Raw genomic sequence first — 26,463 nt, 5'->3', positions numbered from 1 at the left:
GAGGAATTTTCTCTTGGAATGGGCTCTCCCTAACCTTTCCCTTTCTAGGATTCTATGCCTCTCCAATGAGCCTTATGTAAAAATATTATCTAACAAATACAAATTCTATACCACAGTCAACTTGGGCAGCTATCAATGGTAATACAACGAAAATCACAAAAAGAGCAGAACAAAGATCGGTAAATAAGATGATCTGGTCTCTATACAGAGAAAGCTCATCTGGCCAATGATGTCTTTTTTTCTAGCTGTCTCACATTAAAGTCCTGCCCATTAAAATATTTTTGAAGGTGGTATTTCTGGCATCTGAATGTAGCCCACTGATGTTATTTGTTGTGAGGGAACGAGCAGGTGTCCACCTCCTGTCCTGGAAATGCACTCACGTGAAGTTGGTCATGAATGTTGGCTCCGTGTTTCAGCAAGGTCTCCACCACCCGCCTGTGCCCGTACTGACTGGCAGCTAACAGGGCGGTGCCTCCGTCCTAGGATGTGCAAAGTACAGACTCATGAGAAACAGGGGAGGCAAGTATTTTGCCAAGCGGATGCTCTTTAGAGTAAGAACTTTGGAAAAGAATTTTCCCACAGACAGTTCCAAACTCGTGCTTTCTCTTTCATCCCTTTTACCTTTTCTTTACAACCATGACCCAGTTCATCTTAAGGACATCATTATGTTGTACACTTGGATGACTTGCTAGCGATATAACACAATTATTTGACTAAGTTAGCATGATTAATTTAAAAATTTCCCATGCCAAATGTAGAAACATCTGTTTGCCTCTCAGTAAGGAAAGCAAAGAACAGAAAAGTCTGAACCAATCAGTTCCATCTTGGATTTACCATAATACCCTCCCGTGGCTTCTAGCCAGAGACCCTCTGGACCAAGGTTGGCTTCTCCCTGCAGTTCCACTCAGTGGAGTGCTTTAATGGAGTAACCATCTGGGGATATTGTCCTCTTGGGACAAGATTTCCAGCCAATAAAAGAGTGAATAACACAGCAGATTCCATGTGCCTCTCAGCATCCTACTTAGTCTTTTTGTTTGGACATGTGCCAGTTCATCCAAGTGTCTTTCAAGGTGTAGGCGCTAGAACTAAGCACAGCACCGTAAAATAGATGGGGTCTGAGGTGGGGTGGGACTTGACTTTGTTCCATCTGCTCTACTTTTATGTGGCCAAGGTTAGAATTAGCTTTTATGGCAACCACATCACACTACTGACTCACTGAGTGTGTGGCCAACTAAAACCCTTAATGTTTTTTTTTAGTTGCTGCAGCTAATTAGTACTATTGGGTTGTTTGTTTGGCTCTGTGGGATGTGGATATTTGAGCTAATTATAAATAATACAAGAACATGTAATCTGGTTCTGAAATATGAATCATAAATTAGATAGTGTGCTTTCTAAATGTTGGCATAGGGTGTTCGTTCAAAAAGCCTGCCCTTGGAGCCCCACCTTTCGAGGGTCTGATTCAGTTGGTCTGAGATGGGGCCCAGAAATGTGACTTTCAACCAGTCATGTTGCTGAGTGTGAAAAGCAGGTGGCAAGTGGGCCTCACTTGGAGAAACACTTCCATTCACAGGCAGGCGACATCCCGGGGGATGCAAGGGGCCGGATAAGGCTGGGGCCTTCACCAAGGGCTGGGCTGTATGGTGAGAGGAGGGTGCTTGAGGTGGGCTCTGAAGAGTGGGGAATGGAATGGAGGGAGACCAGAAGGCTGAGGCTGGTGGAGGTAGGTGTGTTTGTGTGTGTGTTTGGTGGTGGTGGTGGTGGGGGGGCGGCGGCAAGAAATTGCTTAATAGCAGCAATAAATACCACTGTTTCCAAGCTTTGTTCTGTCAATTATTTCAGCTCCTTGCTTAATGAGGTAACAGAATAGATAAAATATGATTATCATAGAAGAACTGGTACCTTTATTTTTGCAAACACATTTTTTGGGGGGATATAATTGAATAACAATGGGAATAGTGGTTGAAGTAAAGTCAGTTTTGATGACTGGATCATATTAAAATTCAAAGGCTCTTGACACACACACCTTCCCATGGAAACTTCCACTCCTGCAGTTGACGTAATGGAAACATGGAATTTCTCATCCTGAGCCTCATGTTTTTTGGATTTCTGGGACAGCACAAGCTGGCTGATGTACAAAGGCTTTAAGCGAGCATTAACTTGCTAACCAAGAAGAAGATTGAAGCACAAGATGGTCAAATCTACTTAGTTCAAAACTGAGATTTAGGTTCTTAGAACTGTACTTTCCATATTTAGCTGTATCACTTTTTAAATGAAAACCAAAATGATAATTAATACATAATACATATATTGTATATTTTCTGTATATTATATTCAGTATGTTTGGAGGCTTGTACACAGCCCAACACAGGTTTCAGAAAAGACAGAAACCCTTTCTGAAATTCAGATCTACTTAAAAGCTAGCACAACTTTTTTTCTAACAGGAAAAAACCTAACCCACTGAAAACTCCCTGGATATCTAAGTATCATATACCAATGGATTAAGAACACTTATAAGTTTCCAACTTGGGCAAATTTTCAGGAATTTTTTATTATGATTAGGCCAGAAATCAACTGACAACTGCAAAAACTCTAATAGCAGTTCAAATTCTCCTACTACAACAACACAGTCATATAAAATCATATTGTGAACATAAAATTGATCATTCTTCAGTCTCAGTTTTCTCACCCATATGTCTAAAATGAAAAATGAATGATGACTTTAAAGAACCACAGCTCCTTGCCAAACTGTAGAAGCTGTAATTATGTATTATGTTTCAGTGAGGAAACTGTCTGCCAGACCACCCTTCTTAGAAATCCCTCAGATTCTCTAGGATCATCTTAATACTTCTGACAAGTCCTATCATAGTATGGGGATTAATCTTGAAGTGGAAAAAGCACTTGGCAACAGGGAAAGTGATAAAGCCACCTACTACTGTACCCTTTCTGGTTACAAAACCTATTGTCTCGGCGTAGAAAGCTACCAGTGCAAGAAAGAATCTAAGTAATTACCCATAAAATTCTCTAATTGTGAGTCCAGAGTAAAAAATCTAATGTTTTGAGTCAAATCCCAAGGATCACCCTGAACCACTGTAAGTAATCTTGCTAACTCCACCTTCTTAGGCTTAAAATCCTGTAAAAAGGGAAGCGCAAATGTTTACTACAGGGGAAGAGAAACTAATACCCAGATGGCCGAGATTCTTCAACAGAATATGAACTCATGAAGGTTCTCTTACTTTGGTCCTACATTCAGTGGATGCTCCAAATTCAAAGAGAAATCTCACGATGTCATTGTGGCCTTGCTGGGCAGCAAAGAACAGGGCAGTTGTACCTGACTGGAAGAGAGAGAGGCTGTTTGTAAAGGACATTTGGCTGCAAATACATTTGCAAAGAAAACAAAACAATATCCCTGAATGTAAACCTTCAGGCCTAGGAAGGGGCTACGCTTGAGCCAATTCTATTCCTTAGGCCAGAGAGGCAACGAGATGAAAGGAGAACTTTATTCTCTGTATTTTGAATGGTGGTCCCCAAAAGATATGTCCACACCCCAACACCTGGAACTTGTGACTATTTCTTTACATGGTAAAAGAGTGAATATTACTTTATATGGCAAAAGATGTGATTAAGTGAAGGATTTTGAGAGGATGCATTTATCCTGGATTATCTTGGTGGGCCCTATATCCAGTGACAAGTATCTTTAAAACAGTGAGGCAAAGGGAGACTGGACACCAGAAGAGGAGGAGGCAGTGGGACCATAGAGGCAGAGATTAAAAGGATGCGTCCAGAAGCCAAGAAATGCCGCCAGCTGCCAGAAGCTGGAAGAAGCAAAGAATGGGCACTCCCCTGGAGCTTCCAGAGGGAACGTGGACCTGTCGACACAGTGATTTCATACTTCTGGTCTCCAGAACCCTGAGAGAATAAATTTCTGTTGTTTTAAGCCACCCAATTTGTGGTATATTGTGGCAACTTGTTATAGCTGCCACAGGAAACTAATACACTTGGTATAGCGTTTGGAAGATAACTAGCATTCATTAACACAGGGAAGGATTCTGGTTACAAAATTTAGCATCCCAGAGTAGGATGCTGTGCCAGTTTGGATGTATTATGTCCCCCAAAACGCCATGGTCTTTGATGCAGTCTTGTCGGGGCAGACGTATTAGTGTTGATTAGGTTGGAATCTTTGGATTAGGCTGTTTCCATGGAGATGTAACCCACCCAACTGTGGGTAATATCTTTGATTGGATTATTTTCATGGAGATGTGGTCCCGCCCATTCAGCATTGGTCTTGATTGGTTACTGGAGAACTTTAAAAAGAGCCACACAGGCCCAGACAGCTGCAGTCAAGAGAGACATTTTGAAGACAGCCATTGAAAGTAGACTTCTGGTACTCCAGAGTTTACGTGGGAGAAACTAAGAGAATACTCCCAGATGCTGAGAGAAAGCCATTTTGGAACACAACCTGGGAGCAAAGGAAGAAGATGCCAGGCATGTGTCTTCCCAACTAAACAGAGGTTTTCCATACACCATTGGCCTTCTTTGCTGAAGGTATACTTGAGTTGATGCCTTCATTTGGACATTTTCATGGTCTTCAGACTGTAACTTTGTAACCAAATAACCGCCTGTTATAAAAGCCAATCCATCTCTGGTGTTTTGCATAATGGCAGCATTAGCAAACCAGAACAGAAGCTAACAATGCAAGAAAGAGTCTAAGTAATTCACCCATAAATTTCTTCAATTGTGAGCTCAGGGTAAAAAGGCACTGAAAATATTTCTAAAAAAGACATACTAACAATTAATAGCCCAATTCCAAAATTTAAACTGATTATGCTATTCTGACTCACAATTTTTAGCATCCTTTCTTCCCAGCTACTTTTACAAGCCTACTCAAAGACAGGTACCGCAATCATTGGGTAACATGAGCAAAATCACCGTATCACTCTGTGGGCAATTTATATTTTGCATGTAAAAATGTTCTTCTGGTTTGCTCTTCGAGCTTGTGAGAAAAGCTAACGCTACACTTCCCAGACACAGTGAAGAGCAAACCCTCTTTTCATGGTGTTCCCAGAGGTGTTAAGATGGTAGGGCATCTCCCAGGCATGAGAGGAGAGCTGTCCTATGAACTACTGATGCTTTGAAGTTCATTCTTCACGCTGTGCGCGTGTGTGTGTTTGGCGGCAGGGGGAGCGACGGGGCAGACCACTGTGGCAAAACGTATGACACCACCAGAAATAACCCTCTACCTCAGGCTATTTGCTCAGCCAGCCTCTGCTTCAGGAAGGTGCAGATGAGGTGTCCACAGAGCCTTTCTGTGTGCATTTAGGAGTGATTTTCTCCTGGGGTCCCACAGAAAGCAGCATAAAACACCCTCCCATTACTTCCTTACAGTAGAGGACAACTGGGCTCCAGAAACCTTAAGATGTAAACAGGTCTGGATGAAGAAACTTGGCTAGAATAGGAAAAACTTCTTAATAGACATTCAATTTTGGAGAGTATCAAGGCTCATTTCTAAGCATATCTTTATGAAGAGAAAGGATCTGTTTGTCAATAAGCTTTCTTGATACCTCAATTACAAAAATCATATTTATAGACGTTTGAGCCAATCTGGGAACATACATACAGCCAATTATAATGCACAGAAATGCAGCAATCTGTAGACAATAGGAAATAGACTTCAATCTGCAATGTGAATAAAGGTCTTAAATGCATGTGTTTCACTAATGAAACCCAGGGCTTCAGGCCAACTGCAGAGCCAATAGCGCTGGGTTTCCAAAGCGATGGTCTCTCAAGACCATTAGTTTCCCGTTTCTTTCGAACAAGCTCTGTATGTCTAGACACTCCTAAAGGAACAATGGCAGGTGTTTTTCAGGAAACACATATTCTGGAATTGTAAAATGGATCAAGAATGGACCCAAAGAAGTCTGCTGTAAGAGTGAGTTCCAAAGCACCGTAAATTACTCTTTCAGCTTTCCTTTGGGGTCTCCCTTTGGCTTAGCAGCTCTATCGCCCCAGGTTGGCACAGTCTCAGGAAATTCAGGAGATCACTAGAAACTTACAGAGCATCCTCATTTGATCCACAAAGGTCACCTCTAACCCAGGAACACTTTGGGTACATCCTCAAGGGCCGTTACACTTAATGCACAAACACTTTCCATCACCAAGAACTTTAGCTGAGCAATTGGAAGCATGCAAACAGATAAATATAAAATCATAAAAACTATGCCTTGACTGGAAGTCAAATAAATACTTCTCTCTCTTCTTCTCCCAGCTTTCCTCAGTTGTTCTTAAGAGATTTTTGTGCATGTTAGACCTGCCCTTTAGGAAAAAGTTTTTTTGAGTAAGCCAATCTAGATCATATTGTTCTTATTAGAGAAAATCTCTTTTCTATTAAAGTTAAGATAAACAAGAACTAAAGAGCAGAGAGGAAAAAAAGGATTAGGGTAATTTTAAACTATAATTTTAAATGGATCTAAACATTTTTCTACCAGAGAAAAATTAACTGCTGAAGTGAAAATGACCTAAAACAATGATGTAGTGTTAGGGAAACTGTTCAAAAGAACTGTTTGTGAGAAGATCTGATTGGTTGGATCTGCTGTAGTCTCTGTGTACTGCTTCATTTAATAGGCCAGGTTTGGTGATCCAGGGCCAAAGAGAACTGGATCTTGATTCTGTTGGTCACGTGTCTTTGGCGGTCTACCAGCAAGGACTCTGCCAGCTGAAGGGTGAGGGGAGGGATTGCAGGAGACCCTGGAACTCTTGACACACCCATAGGCCTAGTGTGTCTTAATTTGCTCCACTGAGGCATGGCATTTGATTCTGGAAGGGAGGAGTGTATTGGCTTGTTGAAGGTTTGGATTATGTGTTACCCTTTCAGAAAAAACAATGGCGGGACAAGCCCTGGGATAAGGTTGGATCATGGAAACCAGGCTGTCAAGTCTGGCTTGGGGGTTGTCCAGGATGTCCATTCCAGGTCTGACTCAGCATGGCTGAGAGGGCAGACTCACTCTAGGGACAACCTGAGGACATGTCCCTGTAATGGTCAATTTACCAGACCCTAAACTGGCTCAGAAATACATGAAACCTCCTCAGACCTGAATCCCAAACGGGGGTTCAAATGCTCCGGCTCCCACTGCTCCTCCAGATTGTACCAAGGATGGATTCTCTGGCTGGACGGAAGCCCCGAGACTGCCCTTGAATGACGTGTGGGGACAGGCTCACATTTTAGTCCAAGGTCCACCCCCGTGAATGGGGGAGCTTATCTAATTCATGGCTGGTCAGAGAAGTCCTTTGAAATTGTGGTATGGCAAGGATGGTTGAGAGGTCCTAGTGGGCCCCACGAAGAACAGGTTGGTGACTCAACCCTTCTAAAAACATAATGACCCTTCTAAAAATATGATCTCTACCCTTCTAAAGGTTATTCAACCTTTCTAAAAACACAATGCCCTCTACTAAAACCATATAAATTCTATAGCATCTCATCCCAAGGGAAGAAGTAAGAACTGCTTTAAGCATGGCTGAAGACGAATGAGTACCTAAGGAATGTAGGTAGAAGTTTGGTTACCTCAGATTGAGAGACTTGCCTGACAAGATACACTTGGCTGAAATACAATCGAAGGACTACTCACAGGCCTAATTTTAGGCATAATAAACTCCTGAAATCTGGACTTTCATGCCACGTAGGAAAAATGAAATGATTACTCTCATCCTCCTGAGCAATCCACTATCATGAAAACTTTTACTCTCTCACCCTCGTAGTTCTTATTCAAGTGCAAAGCCTGGCCTACCTCTCTCTGCAGGTTGATATCTGCTCCTTGCAGAACCAGTTCTCTCACGCAGTCTAAGTGGCCAGCGTAGGATGCTATCATGAGGAGTGTGGTGCCGTGCTGGTGGAGGACAAACAGATGAACAGTCAGGTCATCATTACACCAGAGAGGGGTAGCCTGGAAGAAAGACTGCAAAATGTCAGTGCCACTTAGGACACTTCTGAACGCAAAATTTCCTGCAGTAATAAAAGTGTCTCGTGAACAATCTTATAATGCAGACGAGATGGAAAAAAAAACAAAGTGACATTGCAGAGATTGAAATTTTCAATTTAAAAATTCACTCACTTCCATTACTTTCAGAAATGCAGTCCAAGTGAACATTTTTAAGACAGCCGTCATGGAGTGATCTCATTTTATGATTTGTATGAAATGCTTCCTGAGCCAAAACACTATTATTAATGCAAATGGGTCTAAAGGCCCCAGTTAGTTTTCTGTGTTTAGAAGTCTTTATCTTCCAAAGGATTCGGGCCAAGACAAAAGGCACCATGATGAAGAGAGCTGAGAGCCAGGTGCCTTGAGGTCCAAGTCCACTTTGTCACTGACCAACAGAGTAACCTGGGGCCAACTGCTTAGAACGACCAGCATTCATTTACTTCATCTTTAACATGGGGGGCTGGACAAGATGGTCACCAAGGTCTCTTCCAGTGTCAAGATTAAAGGACTTGAGGCATACCATGTGATTGTACCTTCCAATTCCAGTGAACTTTGGTGGTTTTAATTTATAGTTGTTTTCAAGGTCTTACACTGTAATTGTGATCTTAACCAACACCTCTCCATGTTCAGCAACCTGCATTTCAGAAGTGGATGACAGGAGACTTCCGCTCATGAGAAAGGCTAACCAGGTAAATTTTGGAAGCTTCATGTTATTTTTATCTGAGGGATTTTGGAGGAAGGCAGTATTGTTGAATGGTCCCTGACAGTGATCTTGGGCAGTTTATGTAAACTTTCAAAGTCTCATTCTCTTCATCTGGAAAATGGGAGGAATAATAAAAGTATCTGACCCTCATTAAGTTGAACTTAATGAGATAATTCAAGCTATGTGTGTAGCAGTCATGTTAGATATCAGTTCAGTAAATGTTAGATATTAAAATAATATTATGAGGCATCAGTCAGTGTTAGATTATCATCTGGCTTTTCTTGGCTTCTTTGAGTGCCAATGCTAGTTTTGGGAAAGCCTTGATTGCTACATATAAAAAGGCTACAGGTAGTCAAGAAAGGTTAATGGCTTCATGGTGGTGCTGTATGATACATTTTCTACCCCTTGTGGACATATTTGGCATTTGAATGTGAGATCTTTATGTAGCTCTTACTAATCGAACACCTTCATCTGTATACACCAGGATTGGGGTGGCAAGCTTGGTATTATTAACTTCCTTTTGAAAGTGAGAACTTTTTATTTAGATAGATAGCAGACAGGAGGACCCCTGCATTAAAGCCCATCTGAATAGACAAGCTGTGAGTGCATCCTTCACACAAGAGGTGAGAAAATTTTTTATCATGGGCCACACTGGTCTCAAAATAAATCAATCACAAGCCAGAGGAAATACAAAGTGTTTAATCTAGATATTTTAAAAAGAAAATTAAGAATTTAGGCTCATCTGTTTTAAAGTAAGCAAAGATGAATGAAACAAATAACACTTCTTTATAGATTGTATTTCAATTCCACATCATGGGCAACTGGGAAGAAACCAGAGGTTGGGGCAAAGGAGAAAGAGAATAAAGAAGTGGTACCTGTTGATGTATTAAGCTACACAAAATATTTCCTTTGTAGTCAAAATCTATCAGCTTGACTGATTTTAATTCTCTAAAGATTAAGGTTATTTTATTTCATTTCCTGAAGTTAAAATTTACAATTAGGTTTCATACTGATGTTACAATTCTATTTTCCCCGTCCATTCTAACCCTCAGTAAGTGCGTGTTTCTGTGTGCATATCTTTTAAAAACTAACTGGGTTTGAACAGAGGATATAATGAGTACACATGTAGTGAAGACTACAACAAACAAGGCAGCAAAATACATACACTGATACATCTAAAAAGACAAAAAAGGCCCTGCCGTTGCACATCATGTGGGATATGTGTGCCAATCCACAACAGGGTCAGGCTGCATTAGAGAGATCAGCAAAGCAGAAAATGTAAGCATCATGAAAAGATAGCATTCATCTAGGATCTGAAGGTGAAGGAAAGTTAGCAAATCAAAACTTTGGGGTACAGAGGGTGGGCTCTGGAGTATTTGTTCTTCATAATGCCACTTATTAGAAAAGTTTAACTCGTTCATGCTTGAGGGTGAGTAGTGCCCAGGAAAGCCCCCGGGGCCTCTTCTCGCCTTCCAGCGGCTCTCATAGACTTCCTAGGGGTGGCTATTGGTGAGGACAGTACAAGTCTGAGAGGTCAATCACTACTGCCAGAAACCGACTCCACTTGCAGGTGGCATGTGGTGGAGGCTGAAACCATCTTGTTAAGTGCAGAGGGGAACAGAGGCCCAAGCTGCTCTGAACAGCTCCCTTCCCCTCAGTCACCACCAGCTTTGGAAGCCTTTTAAAATAAATGAGGTTTCTGAAATGACCATCATTTTGAGTTGCTCCCTTGGGTTAAGGAATTCTCTCTCCAGAAAGCACCTGATAAATGCCTTAGGAGGGGAAAAAAAAAAAAAAAAGGAGGAGCGATCTATAAACATATTAGTGTCTATTCATAGGAGAAAAATTTTTGATCAAAATCACTCCTGGTCACCCAGCAGAGCGTGAGCTCTGAGGGAGAGGCAGGCGGGACAGGTGACTTCCGATGGGGGAAGGGCTCTGAAGAGGCTGCGAGTGTGGGGTGCTTTAGGGGGTGGGGGCGGGGAGGCATGGTCTGCAGGGTGGCCCTGGGGAAGCTGGGAGGCAGAAGGGCAGACAGAGGTGTCTGAAAAGGAGTCACTTCAAGAAAGCGCCAACACGGTCACTGTGGGTGAGGCCAGCATGGCCCTCCTTGGCCAGGGAGGCAAAGCAGACCAGCACGGCCAATTCACTGAGGCCCAAGACCCCATATGGATTGGGTTCTGGCAAGAAACAGACGGTACATTCAAACTGGGATACTCTGAAGAAAATTATAAAAAAGATGCGGACTGGGTGTAGGGAAATTGGAAAGCAAAGTGCAGTACTGAGCTAGAACAGTGGCCCATTCAGCCTGAAGGTGGGAGGGCAGGGGGCACTTCCCAGAATGCGGGGTGAGAGGGCAGCCAGATTGGAGCAGGAGGGACACTGGGGTGTCTTCCCACTCTCTGACCTCCTGCCCATGCTCCCACTGGCCAAACCCAGCTGGAACCCAGACGGCAGGTGAGTCCACTGCTGCAGTCCATACATCTGGACTCCTGGCCCTAGCGCAAGTGGAGGGGGAAGGGGATTTGGAGGTGCAAGCTGAAGAAACCCTGCACTGCTGTGCCCACTGGACAATTGGAGCAAACACCAGTACTCCAGTCTTGGGCTGGAGGCTGCTTTCATTTACTAAACATGAGCAATAAAGGCTGGAAATGGCACACCCTGTTTTCAGGAAAGCAACATGGCTCCTTTGAAAACATTTTCATTGAAATCCTAAAATCAAAACATCTCTGCTGCCTCTCCTCATCTGAGGCCCTCCTTGTCCCCAGAGATGTGGACAAGTCCTGCTGAGTAAGGAGAAATGACTGCTTCCAGCCGGGAAGGGAAAGGGCTCTCTAGGTGATGCCTGCTAGCAGGCAGGAGTATCTATGTTTATTTCTCCTTTTAATTTCCAATTAGTGTATGCATGTTTGCAAAAGGCAATGAGAGACTAAGAGGCTGGGCAGAGGCTTCAATTGCTCAGTTTTCTAGAACCAGTAGAAAAAAAACATAACTTCCACGTCCTTGCAGCTCACTTTTGATCTAAATTATCTCCATCTTTCCAGGAAAGCAGTTGGTTTGAGTTCTCTTTCCCTACGGTGGCTGCCTTCTCTAGGGTGCGTGCTATTGTTCCTTTACTATCTGGCCTCCCCCATCTGTTTTTAAGCTCACATGCGTACCTTGGGCTTTTTGAAAAGAATAAAGCAAGCAAACGCATGAAAAAGCAAATAAGCTTTGGGAAGGGAATGTCTTCTTGGGGTGCTCTCATGCCAGCAGGGGAAAACACATGCTCCTGGCATGCATATACCAAAGCCACTCCATACACTGTCTCGGCAGTCCACGTCCACCCGGCCACTGTTTAAGAGCAGCTTCAGGAGGGCCAGGTTCCCTTTCCTGGCTGCCCAGAACGCAGCGTTCGCAAGTGGAGTTTCTTTCTGCAGAAGCAAAATGAAACAGGAATCTTAAAATCAGCATTAATTCACGCAGCCACTTCTATACAAATATATACTACCATTTGAGAGGGGAGAATTTCTATCAGTGTCCTACCGTTCGAAAGATTGCTCCTCCAGCAATAGATGGCTGCAACACACTGGGTTATGGGACGCATCCTGGTTTATTGAAGATCCCTGAGCCAGAATGGTGTTTTTAAAAGCAGTGTTGTTCCTGATACAGCAAGCACTTTGAATACCCTCTTTCCTGCCAATGTCCTCCCGTTTTGGCCTCCGTTTTTGTTCACAGCGTTTCCTTTTTGCTAGGAATAAATTTTCCGCATCCTTCAAGGCCAAGGCTTTGCTCAAATGCTATTTCCTCCCTAAAACATTCCCAATTCTCTTGTCGCTTAGAAGCTGAACAAAATCTCTCCTAATTGTGACAGCCCAAAGTTATTAACCTGCATGTTTTCTATTGCCCTCCTCACTTTCTACTTCGATTCCAGCTGTCTGGGTAAATGCCTCATTTCCTCTCCAGCGAATTTTCTTTGCTTTAGCTGGAAATTGCCAGGGGTTTAAGTTGAGAACCAGGGACTTTGGCCAGAAAATGCTGTTACACTTCCTGGTGTGGATCTTTCTCCCTACCTCCGGGTCATTTTAGAGCAGCAAAGATAATGACGGAACGAGACCCATGGAAGACAGGAAGCTAGAAAACAGGAGTTCCTGAAATGGGAGGGACAGAGCTGACTGTAGTAGAATTTCCCTCTCTAAAATAAATCAACTTGGATTAGTAGAGAATAGTCCCCACACTGGAGACGGGCTTTGGAACAAGGGAGCTCAGAGTTTCAACACTGGTGCTAGACAGGTATGTGGCCCTTGTGAGTCTGTTTCCTCTTCTGGAAATCTTAGTACCTGCCCTTGAAGGTTATGCAGAGGATTAAATAATGATGTAGATTAATCGTCTAATACAGTGCCCAAAACACAGTAAATGCTTATGGATGTCATTCTCCTTCTTTCTATCCACCTTTCTTTAAAAAGTTAAAATCAATAGGCAAAATTAAATTCAAAGAATTTTGCTGGTCTCAGAAAACTGCTGTTTAATAAAAGCATTTTTTTATGGTGGGTTTAAAACACTTATCTCACCCAAAAGGCCTTTCATTGCAAGAGGTGTGTTCTAGTTTGCTAATGCCACCTTTTCACAAAACACCAGAAATGGACTGGCTTTTATAAAAGGGGGTTTACTTGGTTACACAGTTACAGTCTTAAGGCCATAAAGTGTCCCAGGTAACACATCAACAATCAGGTACCTTCACTGGAGGATGGCCAATGGCGTTCAGAAAACCTCTTTTAGCTGGGAAGGCACGTGGCTGGCATCTGCTTGCTCCCAGGCTGCATTTCAAAATGGCGTTCTCCAAAATGTCTGCATCAGCTTCCAACGGCCGTCTTCAAAATGTCTGTCTCAGCTACTGCTGTGAGCTCCTTATGTCTGAGCTTATATAAGGCTCTAGTAAACTAATCAAGGCCCACGCTGAATGGGCATGGCCACACCTCCATGAAAATACTGAACCAATAGGTTCCAACCTAATCCACACTAATACATCTGCCCCCATAAGATTGCATTAAAGAATATGGCTTTTTCTGGGGGACATAATATATACAAACCAGCACAAGGTCTTTTAAATATACCAGTAAGGTATTCAATACAATGCCTCACTAACTTAAAAAGAAAACATGAACAACTTCAGCTACCAAAAGGTAGTCAGGAAAAATGAAACCTCAGTTACAGCAGAGTGATGACTATTCATTGGTGAAAGGATTTCATTTCAGAAGGCTTGCCACACATAACAGGCTAGTTCTCTTGTGAATACTTGGATGAGAATACGGTTAAAAAGGTAATGATAAGTAGATTACAAAAATACCTGAGATAGTTTTCTGGCTCACTTAGGAGGAAAAAAAATGAACTTAAATTCCAGATTAACAATTTGCCTTCCCTGAAGAGGTAAGCTTTATTGTCCCAGGAGTTTGCAAACCAAGCTGCAATCATAGATTTCACACTCAATGCATGCTGCTTTTGCAGTAGGCTGGATCTAATTTGTTACAGTTGTTAGTAACCGGGCGAAGCAGTGGCAAGGCAGGTTTTACCTTTATAATAAGTTGTGAAACAAGGCCCTTTTAATAAAGAGATTGCACAGGGCCCAAATGAGGTCTGGGAGGGTGAATTAGGAAGGAAGCAAATTTAATATGCACAAAGGAACAGCCTAATGGCTTTTCCTGAAACATGAAAACATGAGAGTGGTCCACTGTAATCTATTTGCAGTGATAGTGATTTCCAAACATCTTTGAAAATCCATCTGCAAACAACAAACTTGATTATAATGAGCTCTCCAAATGGGAGCTTCTCTCCCCTTTGATGTGGCCTGAGGGCTCCCTCTCCTGCTCTGGAAGGGCATTCTGGTTTCCTACAAGGTTCCTGAAACTGATCTTTGTGAAAAACCAGAAGGGCTTGTTTACTGGGAGGCAGACACATGATAGAGTAGTTGATTAGCGTTCAGAGTCTGGGGTTAAGAATGAGCTGGGTTCAAATCCTGGCCTTGCCTCTTCCCAGCTCCATGGCTGTGGGCAAGCTATTTAACTTCTCTCTGCCCCAGTAAAATGGGAATAATAATAATAATAATCATACCCCCTTACGTGGTGTTGGGAGGATTAGATGAGACAATACAAGTGAATGCACTTTGACAGTAAATACTCTAGAAATGGTAGGTATAAATGCACAGCTCTTTAAAATACTTGTCCAAGTCATTTCTAGAACTATAGGTATAAATGCATATGCCAGTGGTTAAAATAGAAAGCAGAGAATGGGCAATTCTACCTGGAAATTCTACCAGGAAAGGTATCAAAAAGACAGGATTCTTGAGGCGGATTTTGAATGATAAGTAAGGGTCTGGGTGGTCAAGAGGTGGCGAGTATCCAAGGAGTGGGGAAGCAGAGACAGGGGGGCTTGCCCCAGGAAGGCTGGAACAAAGGACATGCAGGGCGTGGGGTCAGGGGCTGGATTAATCTGTGCGAAGCCTTGGAGCTTGGACTTTATCCTGCTGGGCACTGGGGAGTTATGAAGTGTGTCTCAGGGAGAATGCACTGGGCACGGGAGCCAGACAGGTGTCCACAACAGTGAAGCAAGTAAAAGTGCTAGCCTGTGGGGAGGACAGGCAGGAAAAGCAGTCTGCATTGACTCTAGGTTTCTGGTTTGAGTGCCTGGTTGTGATGCCGCTCGCCAAAGCTGGAAATAGTGTATTTTGGGGGAAAAAATGATGAGTTCAGCTTTGAACATGTTGAGTTTCTAGTGCCTCTGGGCATCTAGGTATGTGTGTCTAGGAAGGAAATGGGCAGGTGCTCTGGTCACACTGTGGCTTCACTCTTGTCACAGGACAGGGATCTTGAGCTAATACATATAAAGAGCTTACTCTGTACCTTGTGGTCCATACTCCGCTAAGACAGCAAGGGACAGAGCAGGGCCACCCCCAGTGACCTCCCTCTTGTCCTCCATGCCAAGCTCCTATTCTGCCACGATGGAAAGTCCCCCAAACTTCCTTCTGTTTGGGTCACTTACAAATTGAATTCGCTGGCTAATTTCCAGATCTCCTCTGCGTACAATACGGACCTAGTTGCACAGGGTCTGGAGTGGGACAAGGCAAGCTCTTTAACCTTTAAAAGATGGATACAGGTGAAAATGTTTTACACAAACCATAAGGCACTTCACCAAGTGTGTCATTGCTATTTAACCTCTTTCTTGATTTTTCCCTGATCTCTACAATAAGGCTAATGAGCCTCCCTCAGGCTTGTTGGTCGCAGTGTGATGAATTACAGTACCCACTAACATTCAAGTCTCACTCTCCATCAGGAGAGTACAGAGACTTTAATGGCTCTAACTCCAATTCCCAGTAAAACTCCAGGAGGTAGGAATTACTAGGATTCCCATTTTCAGATGAGGAAACCGAGGCACACTGGTGACTTACTCAAGGTCGTATAGTAAGGGAGTAACAGAGCCAGGATCCAAACCCAAGCCTGCTTGGCCAGAGTCTAAGATCTTACACCCTGTGGGAAAAATTGAGTGTAAACTTCCACAAAGAAAAATACACCACATACGCTGTATTTTCTTCTCTCTTTATCCCCACTTTACTGCCAGAACTTTGGCTAATACACCGCTCATTAGCACTAGAAATTAAGTACAGGAAGGAAAGACGAGGAAACCCAGAGGGAAATGGTTATTTGTACAGAACAGGAATTGTGAGTAAAGGTTAAAAGGGTGTAGAGATTTAAACTATTAGTTTAAAAAAGGTTTTATAATACTGTGGCTTTCAATTGTGCACTTATTAATTTAATCAAGAGAACATTAACTTTATCCAATAATGAATTTCTTTGATGTTGGAGGCTACAATCAAGAAGAATATGATAAAAGAAAAAAATTTCATGCAGTTTAGGGTCCAACAGCTTCACTGAGAGAGTAATGAATCGGGCAGCTTCCCCCTTGGAAAGCAGAAAGGGGCTCCATCAAGGGGGTGGAAAGGGGAAGCTCATATAGGGTGAACGTGGAAGCAAGTGAGGACATGTTCTGATTGGCTGATATTGTTTCCATTTTATATGCGGGGGGTCTTACAAAGTGGGGAGCAGATATGCATTGATTAGTATGGTTATCCATTCTGATAAACTCTCTACCGGACCAAAAACTAGTATGATCACCAGTTGTTGCTTATCAGCAACCCTGTAGGGTGTGCTCCATTTTCTTGAAACCCCCGCAGGTCAATTGTCTTTGTCTTCTGGAAAAGCCTTTCTACGGAAGGGGGTTCTCCCTACAATGTCCAATGCGGGCGGCCATTTTATTTTACTTAACAGATACAATGACAGATTTTTTAGCCTTGTGCAGAAGATTGTTTTTGAGATGTCACTGGCTATTCTAATCCACTGTCCCACTTTGTGCTAAGTATTTGAAGTTTTCAGCATGTTTAATAAACAATAAATAAGCCTAAAATCATGTGTAGTCAGAATCATTACATTTCTGTAAGTGATAGGAAACTAAAGAGAAAAAATAAGTGATTTGCTTGTATATTGTCTCAGAGGTAGGAGCATTTCCAAACTCAAAACTCAAGACCATGGTTTAAAAGTCAGTTTAAAACGTCTTGTATGATTCCATTCATGTGAAATTTCCAGAATAGGCAAATCTATAAAGACAGAAAGTAGATTAGCTGCTGTCCAGGGCTGGGAGATTCGGTGGAAATAGGGACTGCTAATGGATGCAGGGTTTCTTTTTCAAAGTAATAAAAATGTCCTAAAATTGATTGTGCTGATAGATGCACAACTCTGTGAATATACTAAAAACCACTGAAATGTACACTTCAAGTGGGTAAACTGTACAGTATGTAAATTACATCTCAATAAAGCTGTTAAAAACATATATAGCTTTGTTAATTTATTTTCCTCTGGCTCATTCACATAATTAATCTGATTGAACTGGAGTTGATGAACCACCAAGATGATACATCGTATTGAGATGCATTACCTTGTTGGGAAAGACACTCAAGAAAGACGCATGTTTTTCTTTATCTAGCTCTGTTGTCCTTGACTGTGGTTGCCCCACTGTGTTAGACTTCTGGCAACCTCAACCCTGAAGAACGAGTCCCCAGGGTTGACATAGACGACACAAAGTCAATGTACCCCAAACCATGAACTTTCTTCCACAAAAAGGCTCAGATCTGCACCGAGTTTGCTTTCACTTTAAACATAATTCTAGCAACTGTGTCTGTTTTCCAAACAGAACAAATTAGGAGCTGCCAATTGTGAAAGAGGACATTTACCGGAGGCAGCCGAATATTGAATAGGAAGGGGCAAGTGACTGCTGACAGCATAATAGAGAAACCATAAAAACTAGGGGTCACGGGGTCCAGAGGCTCTCAGCCCTGTGCGCAGGGAAACTGACTCAGCAAGGAGAGGTTAAATTACGGTTTACGGTGCACTGCTTATTCTCCCACAGTCTCACCCAACAATGTTCTGCCAGCCTTTTTATAAGCAGGCTTTGGGACCCAGGGTCTGGGTCCTAGCTTTGCAGGGGCCTCTGAAAATGCACAAATTAATCCATAGTTCCAAAACCAAAGCTCATAAATACTTCAGTAAATATAGACAAACTTTAACAGTTTGTCAACTTTTTTAATTGCTGAATTTGATATTTATAAATATTGATGACATGAAAATAATCTGTATGTCTGATTTTCTTACTATATAAGAATTACTGACTATGACAACTGCAGAAAAACCATGGACAAATGTACACTAAGTGAGTTACTCATAATTAAATAATTTTAAAAGCAATATTATAAAAATCCTTTTTTATAATATTATAAAATTATAATATATTATAATTATAATAATATTATAATATTATTCTCGTGGGCTGTGAGTGTGTTTGATATGAGGTGAGGTGGACGGAAGTGTGTGGCTGGGGCTGACACCATATTCACCAGGCCTGCGACTTGGCTTTCTCTACCCTGGAACCTTCTCTCTGTGCTCTTTGACATTCTACTTCGTGGTTAATCAACTCTGCTTTGTCCTTAAGCTAATACAGTGGCTCCTCCTATCTTTGGCCTAAGCTCCCCAGCACCCCTTCCTGCTGAAAGCAGGGCTTTCTCGACTCCAGCCCTGGAGTGTCAGGGCCCTGCTCACCTGGCTTCCAGAACATCTCCCTCTATCCTGCTGCACATGTTTCAGGCCACCCCACCTTCTCAGCCTCTACCTCACCTGGTGGTTGCTCCTGATCATCTACTGTGTCTGCTGAATAAACTGGCACACGATTTCCTTTCTACCTTCCCCAAATCCTAACATCCTGGCCCTTCACTTACAAAACATTTAGATCCACGTTCAACCTTACTTCCTCTCCTCTTATCCCCACATTAGAGGTCTCCCCCACCTGTCTACCTAAATCCCAAAGCTAAAGCAGCTTTGCTGTGACTCTCTGCCCCTCCCACCCCGAGTAGTCCATGCAGCCACTCAGCTCAGTTAAACCCTCCACTCCCAAATCTTCTCAGCATCCCCTATCAACACTTCAATACTTTTAAAAATTGAGATATCATTTACACACCATAAATTCACCCTTTTAAAGCCTTCAATTTGGTGGTTTTCAGTATATTCACAAGGTTGAGCAATCATCACCACTCCCTACCTATTCCAGAACATCCTCTTTAATCCCACAGAAACCCTGCACCCACTCTCCCCAGTCCCTGCAACCACTCATCTATTTCCTGACTATGGATTGCCTGTTCTGGACATTTCAAAAGAGTGGAATCATACAATATGTGGCCTGTTGTGTCTGGCTTATTTCACTTAACAAAATGTTTTCAAGGTTCATCCATGTTGTAGCATAATCAGAACTTCATTCCTTTTTATGGTGCAATAATATTCCATTGTATGGGGAGACCACATTTTGTTTATCTATTTATCAGTTGATGGACTTTTGGGTTGTTTCCAGTTTTTGGCTATTATGAGTTATGCTGCTATGCATATTCATGTACAAGTCCCCATGTGGACATACGTTTTCATTTCTTTCAAGTATATACCTAAGATTAGAATTGTATCATATGGCAACCCTAGGTTTAACTTTCTTTTCTTTTTTAACTTTTTATTTTGAAATGTTTTCAAACGTATAGGACAGTTGCAAAAATAATACAGACCCTATTCAGAGAATTTCAACATATCCCACCCCACCCCAAACTACCCAGGTCCACCAATTTTAACATTTTTCTATATTTGCCATATCATTCTATCTATCTATCAGCCCATCTATTTGAGTATCTATTTATCAACCCATTTTCTGAACACTTGAGTGTAGATTGTAATACATCATGCTCCTTGAATACTTTATACTGCCATGTACATTTCCTAAGAACAAGGAAATTCATTTATGTTACTACCTTAAGTGCAGTTTCAAGTTCAAGCAATTTAACATTAATATAAAGCTTACAGTTCATATTCCTATCATTTTCATATGTCCCAATAATGTCCTTTTTTAAGCATTTTCTCCTCCCTTGTTAGATCCCATCCAGGATCACGTATTGCATTTAATTGCCATTATCTATTTAGTTGCTCCTTTAATATCACTTTAAACTTTTCCTTGATTTGGCACTCACCTAGTTTCTGCAATCCTTTAACATTTTTCTCTAGCTTTGGGAAGATGTTTCTGCCTGTTCTTGCTGGTTGTTCAAAGCTTCTGTGGGGGAACAGAGACTTGAAGCTTCTCACTCCATCTTGATTGAGACAGTGCCTATGTTTCACTTCTTGAGGAGCTGACAAACTGCATCATTTTACATTCTCACCAGCAACAACGAGAGTTCCAATTTCTCTACATCCTTACCAACACTTACCATTGTAAACTTTCTCAATAACAGCTATCCTAGCAGGTGTGACATGGTATCTCATTGTGGCTTTGATTTGTATTTCCCTAATTACAATGATGTGGAGCATCTTTTCATGTGTTTATTTTCCATATGCATATTTTCTTTGGAGAAGTGTCTATTCAAGTCCTTTGCCCATTTTTCAATTGGGTTATTTGCCTTTTCATTATGTCTATCATCACTTAAAGGTGCTCAAGTCTCTACCATTTTAAAGTAAACCAACCCTCAGTAAACTCCCAGATCCATGATACAACCACTGACTTTCTTTATCCCCCGTCACTAGAAGAATTTCTTGAAAGAGTTCTTTACAGTTGTTTCCACCCACTCCCTTTTCAAACTATTGCAGTCTGTCTTCTGAACCCAACACTTTGCTGAACCTGCCCTAGGCATGTCACCAGTGGCTGTTTTGTTACTAAATCTAATGGACACTTGTGAACTCTTAACTCATTTAACATTTAGACTGTGGTGGCTTGGAGTTATGTACCCCAGAAAAACATGTTCTTAATCTTAATCCATTCCTTTGAGTGTGAATCCATTGCAAATAGCACCTTCTGATGAGGTTACTTCAATTAAGGTGTGGGCCAACTGAATCAGGATGGGCCTTAATTCTATTACTGAAGGCCTTATAGAGAAGCAGCAGCCAGAAAATGGAAGTCAACAGAACCAAGAATAGAAAGGAAAAGACACCGCTATGTACATTACCATGTGATGGAAAAGCCAAGGAATCCCAAAGAGTGCCGGCTAGCCAGAAGATACCAGCCCCAAGAGGAAGCCAGACTTCTAGCCTCTAAAACCACAAGCCAATAAATTCCTGTTGTTAAGCCAACCCTTTGTATGCTATTTGTTTCAGCAGCCAGGAAATTAAAACACAGCCCTGCTCTAACTTTATTGAAAGCCTAGAAAACCTTGTCTTAAGACATCTCTTGCTCCTCATATTTCTCATACATCTCTGGTTGCTCCTTCAGTTTTCTCTGTGGACTCCTCTTATTCCGTTCCTTCTTAAATCTTAATCTTCTTGAAGATTTGGTCCTCAGTCCTCTTATTTTCCATCTTGATATGGTCTCATCATCAATCACATTCATTTTCATGGCTTTCTTTCCCACTTTACACTGTTGGCTCCTAAACCTAATCTCTATCTCCTGTCAGACTTCCATCCTCGCACTCTCGGTTTGTACATCTCACTGTCTAAGCAACATCTGGACTTAGACTCCCATCCTATCCTCAAATTTCACATGTCTCAACCAAAGTTTTATCTTTACCCCTCACACATACCATCCTCTGGCCTTACCTAACTCAGGAAATGACAGCAACTGCTCAATTCTGTTGGCTTCCCTGGCATGTGCCCACTTCCTTCCATTCTTGCTGCTCTAGTCCACAGCATCACCTTCTCTTAACAAGATGACCACAGCATCCTCTGTTTGGTCTCCCGGCTCCACCCTCTCTCCACACTGCGGCCAGAGTTCTTTCTGACAAACGAATCTCACCCTTGCTTACATGAGCCACCGTGAGGCAGGATTACAATGGCTTTGCAGCCAGACACACTTGAGTTTGAATTTTAACACCAGTAATTTATTGTCTGTAAAAGACCCAGGGTAGATATCTTAGATTTCTCATTGGAAAAAAAAAAAAAAAAAATAGGGCCACAAGGAGTAACATACTAAGTGTTCAACACAATTGCACTATTTATTTCTATTAAAAAATTTCAACCGAGGCAAATCAACGAGCCTCACTTTCACTCTAAAATATGGAGATTTAAATGGAAGCCTTTAATAAACTCTTTTCAGCCAGACTCCTTTGGATACTGAAGTCTCGTAATCAACTGCAGCTCCAGTCTGTGCTAGTGTCTCAATTTCAATGTCAAAAATAAAAAAAGTACTCTGGTGAGAAGGCAGCAGTGGATGCGGCTGGAATTCCGCAACGAGGACAAGGCGGGGCAGAACCAGGCAACCGGCCCCGCTGTCCCTCCCAGGGTGCGGCCGCCCTCCGGCGGGAAGCGGCTGACCGAGGGCTTCGCCCCGGACCTGTTAACCCGGCGACAGTCCCCGCGCCCATCGCCGCAGCCAGGCTCAACTGACCCGCAGCCATAGGTCCCGAAAGGCTTTGGAGCAAAGCAGGCACCACCAAACCGCAAACCCGCAGGGCCCGTCTCCGCCCAGCGCTCACCCCTCGCCCGCGCCTCGCCCTGCGGGCCCCGCCGCGGGTCCGCCTGCCCGGACCGGGGACACTGCCCCGGGCCGCGGCGCTCACCTTGAAGGACATCCTGCACATGTCCGCGGCCGCGCCTCCCGGGCCCCGCCGCCGCCGCAGCGGAGCCGGCACGCTTCCGGCCGGGTCCCTCCCCTGCCCTCCTCGCGGGTTCCGCACAGGGGCCGCCTCCCCGGCGTCGCGCGCTCGCGCGGCTGACGGGGCCGGGCGGGGCGGCCCGAGGACTGGCGAGGGGCCAGCGGTAGCGGCTGTCCCCGGGCGCTGGGGGCCGAGGGGTTTGGGGGGATGCTCGGGCCCTCGGGCGCTGGGTGTGTGTGTTTCAAGCTGCTCGGTCCCCGGACCCTGGGGCGGGGAGCTAGGGGGAGAATGGTGGGGAGCGACCATGCGCGCCTCGCCCGCGGGCACCCGCGCGGGTCGGGGTACACAGCGACACACGCCCCTAGCGTACTCACTGCACACGAGGTGTATTCACACGATTCAGAGTCCACGCAACACGCCCGCCCTCCACGTACCTACTGCACACACCCACCCACACACACACACTCCAAATTCCACACGTACTGTACTCACTCTTCACTTTCCACACACATTAACCGTCCACACTCACGTCCACATATACACACTCGTCACACATCCACGCACACACAAATGCACGCGCACACTCCAAACTGCACACACCCTCCAAAAGTCTTCATTACAGCACACGTTTTATAATGATGTAAATAAAAAATCTGTTTTTCCTCCTGGGGAAAAGATCTGAGAAACAAAACTTTTGATTGCTGTTTTCCTTTTTGAAGGTGAAAGGCAAATTTTGAAATATAATCGTATTCCTCCTTGGCCTTCCGCTCAGCACCTAGAGGGCTGCAGGAGCCCTTTTAAGGCGTGCCTTCCCCTCTGCTGCCCAGTTTTTCACACGTACTGCTTGCTGCCTGCCCAGTGTTAGTTTGGGGGAAATAAAAATTGGAGAGTCGTGTATTTTTTAATTTAAAAATATATTGTATTTAAAGTACAAAAGGAAATAATAGCATTTCTAGGAAGTTGATATGCTAAGGTAAAAGTGGATAACCCATAACCTCACACTGTAGGAATCCTCTCCTCCCCCCACCTGTTTGTCTCTCCTCCTCTTCTCAAATGAATTTACAATGAATATTTAACAGTTAAAGAATATAATTACACAATTGTAGCTTAAAATTGGCCACAATGGGTGCATTTACACTTTGGAAATTGGAAAACTCTACAAATCAGGGGTTTTATTTTCCCAGAGAATCCATTGTGAAACATTTACCAGCACACAACTGTGTATATAGGAAAATATATTTGGCAAATTTAAAGTACAAACTACATTTCCTTTCTTTTCCTATTTCCTGACATAAATAAATGGTCATGACTGTTATTGCTGAAACTGCCTCTTTTTTTTTAGCACACAATTAACTCATTTTTAATAAAATATGTCATTTTGTTAACATGAGCTAAACAATCTAAACCTTTTAGGTATTCAGTAGTGCAGGTAGAAGGGAATGTTTGATTCAATAAAATGAGTGTTAATGAAAAACAGATTCTAATCTAAACTTTCATAGTGAAAAATCATGAATTTGGATTCACTGTATGCCATGTAAGTCTATCATTTAAACAAGATCAACCTAGAGGAAAAAAAAACTTCCAAACTTAAGAAAAAACTTAATTTTAAAATTTGGAAAATTTTTACAATTTAGGAAAAACACTTGGTTCAATACGAGTTAGTTCATTTAACTAAACTTTTAAATTTGTTTCTCTTACATATAAAATTATTATATAAGGAGAAAAAATGTGAAAACAGGTGCATAAGGGGTGTTTATAGTAAAAATTATTGTTTTAAATAACTTAGATTACTTTCTTTTTACCTTGCATCTTATTACACTCAATGTCAATTTTTCTACATCTCTTATATTTCTTTGTTATGCATTAAATTTCTCTTTTAAATAATTATACAATTAATACATGCTGATGGTAAAAATTTTTTACAATTTGTAAGTTAAACATACAGGTAGTCTGCTTTAACCCCTAATTACACTCTCCTCAACAAAGGTAGTCACTTTAACATTTTAGAATGTGCTTTTCTCTAAAAAGTTATATGCATTTTTGTACAAAGATCTGTGATGTGATTGGTGAATGATTTTTTGAGTCATTCATTATATTTTCATGCCTCGGAATAATTTTCCAGTTGCCCAAAAACGTGTTGATGTGTTAGATTTTGTCTGTAAATAGATATAACTTTCCAAATATGCAGTCAATTCCCCAACTTTTATGTCGTTCTTCAAAAGCATCAACTTTCTCAAGGCAATTAATATCGCATTTTGTGCCAAACAACCTGTTAATTTCAGTGTCTGAAATATAAAATGGTGGGCCTGCATATTGAGTTAGATCATAAGAAACAATGGATGCGAGGCAGTGGAAACCTTTTCTTGTTAGGGACAACATTTTATCAACATAGCATTCTCAATTATCTGGATTAACAGCAGCTAAGGCTCCTCTATCCCAAATCCTGTCAAATTTGCCAGTATTTACTCTGGAAGGATCAAAAATGCTGCAACGGTACAATGAAATGTTCCTTGAAGAATTCTTAAATACTTTGGCTCCAGGAATTTCAGCAATTTGTTCTTCCGAGTAAGAAAGATTCTGCTCTGTAAAAAATTCTCAAATCCTAAGTTCACTGATTTCCACACCAACTACGCTGTGTCCCAGGTCTGCAAACCATCTCATCTCAACTGCTTTTCCACAAAGAGGAAAAAATAGCCTGAATCCACTCTTGCCATTAAGAAAAATATCCGAATGCTTCTTTAATAGCTGACGTCCTTGTTCTTGACGAAATGCAGTGTTGCGGCTCACCCACTTTTCTTCCAGAGTTAGTACTCGGTTTTTCTGTACCTCACTATTGGGGTACTCTTTAATTTCAAGTAAAGTTCTTGTATCATTCATAGTTTTGTAGACACCTTTGCCTCACAAACATATCTCCAATGCCTCACAAACATATCTCCAATGCCCGCTGCCTGCTGCTCTGAAACCGCGTCTTCAGTAAAGAAGCCAAGCAACGTTTTGTGAGGTTTTTACCTCTTGGTCAGCCGTGTTCTAAATACCAGTGTTCTCTTTATAGCTTGCTTGGCTGGTATATATTTTAAATGAAATATGTCACAAAAACCATATCCCCTACTTTTTCCAACTGTTTCCTGGCATAAATGAATAGTTACGGCCATTATTACTGAACTACCACTTCAATAAGGAAGCCAGACAATATTCCTCTGAAGTTTTTTTTAGCTGTTCCTGAGTTAGAAATAATGTGAATGCTCTTAATAAGAACAGTACTTATACAGACTTTGTGAAGGTTAACAGCAGTTACCTCAGTTATGAGCAGTAATAGTCACTGCCCTCTGCAACTAAAAAATGGTATATTAATGAAACTCCTCTTTCGTGCTCTTGGTATTTCATTGCAGTAGCTATGTAAGCATGATATGTATAACTTGAGTTTTATGTAACCCAGGAACTATGTATATGATTTAACATTGTAGAGTGTCATATACTGTCCCTGCCTCCTTTGTCTTCTGTTTCCTACACTTTCTTGGAGCACATTGGTAAGCAGTCCTAATAGACGCTACCTACCCATCAGCATTCCCTATTTCTTCCTTGCTGGGCTCTGTATTTTGTCTCCATCTCTCTTTCCTCCAGAGGATTTAGGGGTAAATCCAGATTAGTCTAAGATAATCATGGAA

General features: G+C 42.3%; 1 protein-coding gene and 1 pseudogene across 10 annotated transcripts in view; both read right to left on the bottom strand.

Annotated features, from left to right (window-relative positions):
* The window catches only part of ANKRD29 (ankyrin repeat domain 29), a 45,624-nt gene extending 22,761 nt beyond the window's left edge, over positions 1-22,863 (bottom strand). For 4 of the 10 annotated variants that reach the window (XM_037806152.1, XM_037806151.1, XM_037806155.1 and 1 more), the window contains exons 1-5: positions 22,763-22,859; positions 11,976-12,086; positions 7,779-7,934; positions 3,234-3,332; positions 381-479 (exon numbers count right to left, since the gene is read on the bottom strand). In XM_037806152.1, the coding sequence (XP_037662080.1) occupies positions 381-479; positions 3,234-3,332; positions 7,779-7,934; positions 11,976-12,086; positions 22,763-22,783 (486 nt within the window). In that variant the 5' untranslated portion in view covers positions 22,784-22,859. Of the gene's footprint in view, positions 1-380; positions 480-3,233; positions 3,333-7,778; positions 7,935-11,975; positions 12,087-13,387; positions 13,443-22,762 lie in introns of those variants that run through there. The other 6 variants (XM_037806154.1, XM_037806153.1, XM_037806160.1 and 3 more) reach the window with 5 other exon arrangements.
* Positions 22,864-24,943: 2,080 nt separating this feature from the next.
* On the bottom strand, positions 24,944-25,675 carry LOC119511289 (annotated as a pseudogene).
* Between the last annotated feature and the right edge of the window lie 788 nt (positions 25,676-26,463).

Source organism: Choloepus didactylus, chromosome 16 (genome assembly GCF_015220235.1).
Source record: "Choloepus didactylus isolate mChoDid1 chromosome 16, mChoDid1.pri, whole genome shotgun sequence".
In the NCBI taxonomy this organism is placed as follows: domain Eukaryota; kingdom Metazoa; phylum Chordata; class Mammalia; order Pilosa; family Megalonychidae; genus Choloepus; species Choloepus didactylus.
The sequence above is the reverse complement of the archived record's forward strand: the minus strand, read 5'-3'. Positions and strand labels throughout refer to the sequence as shown.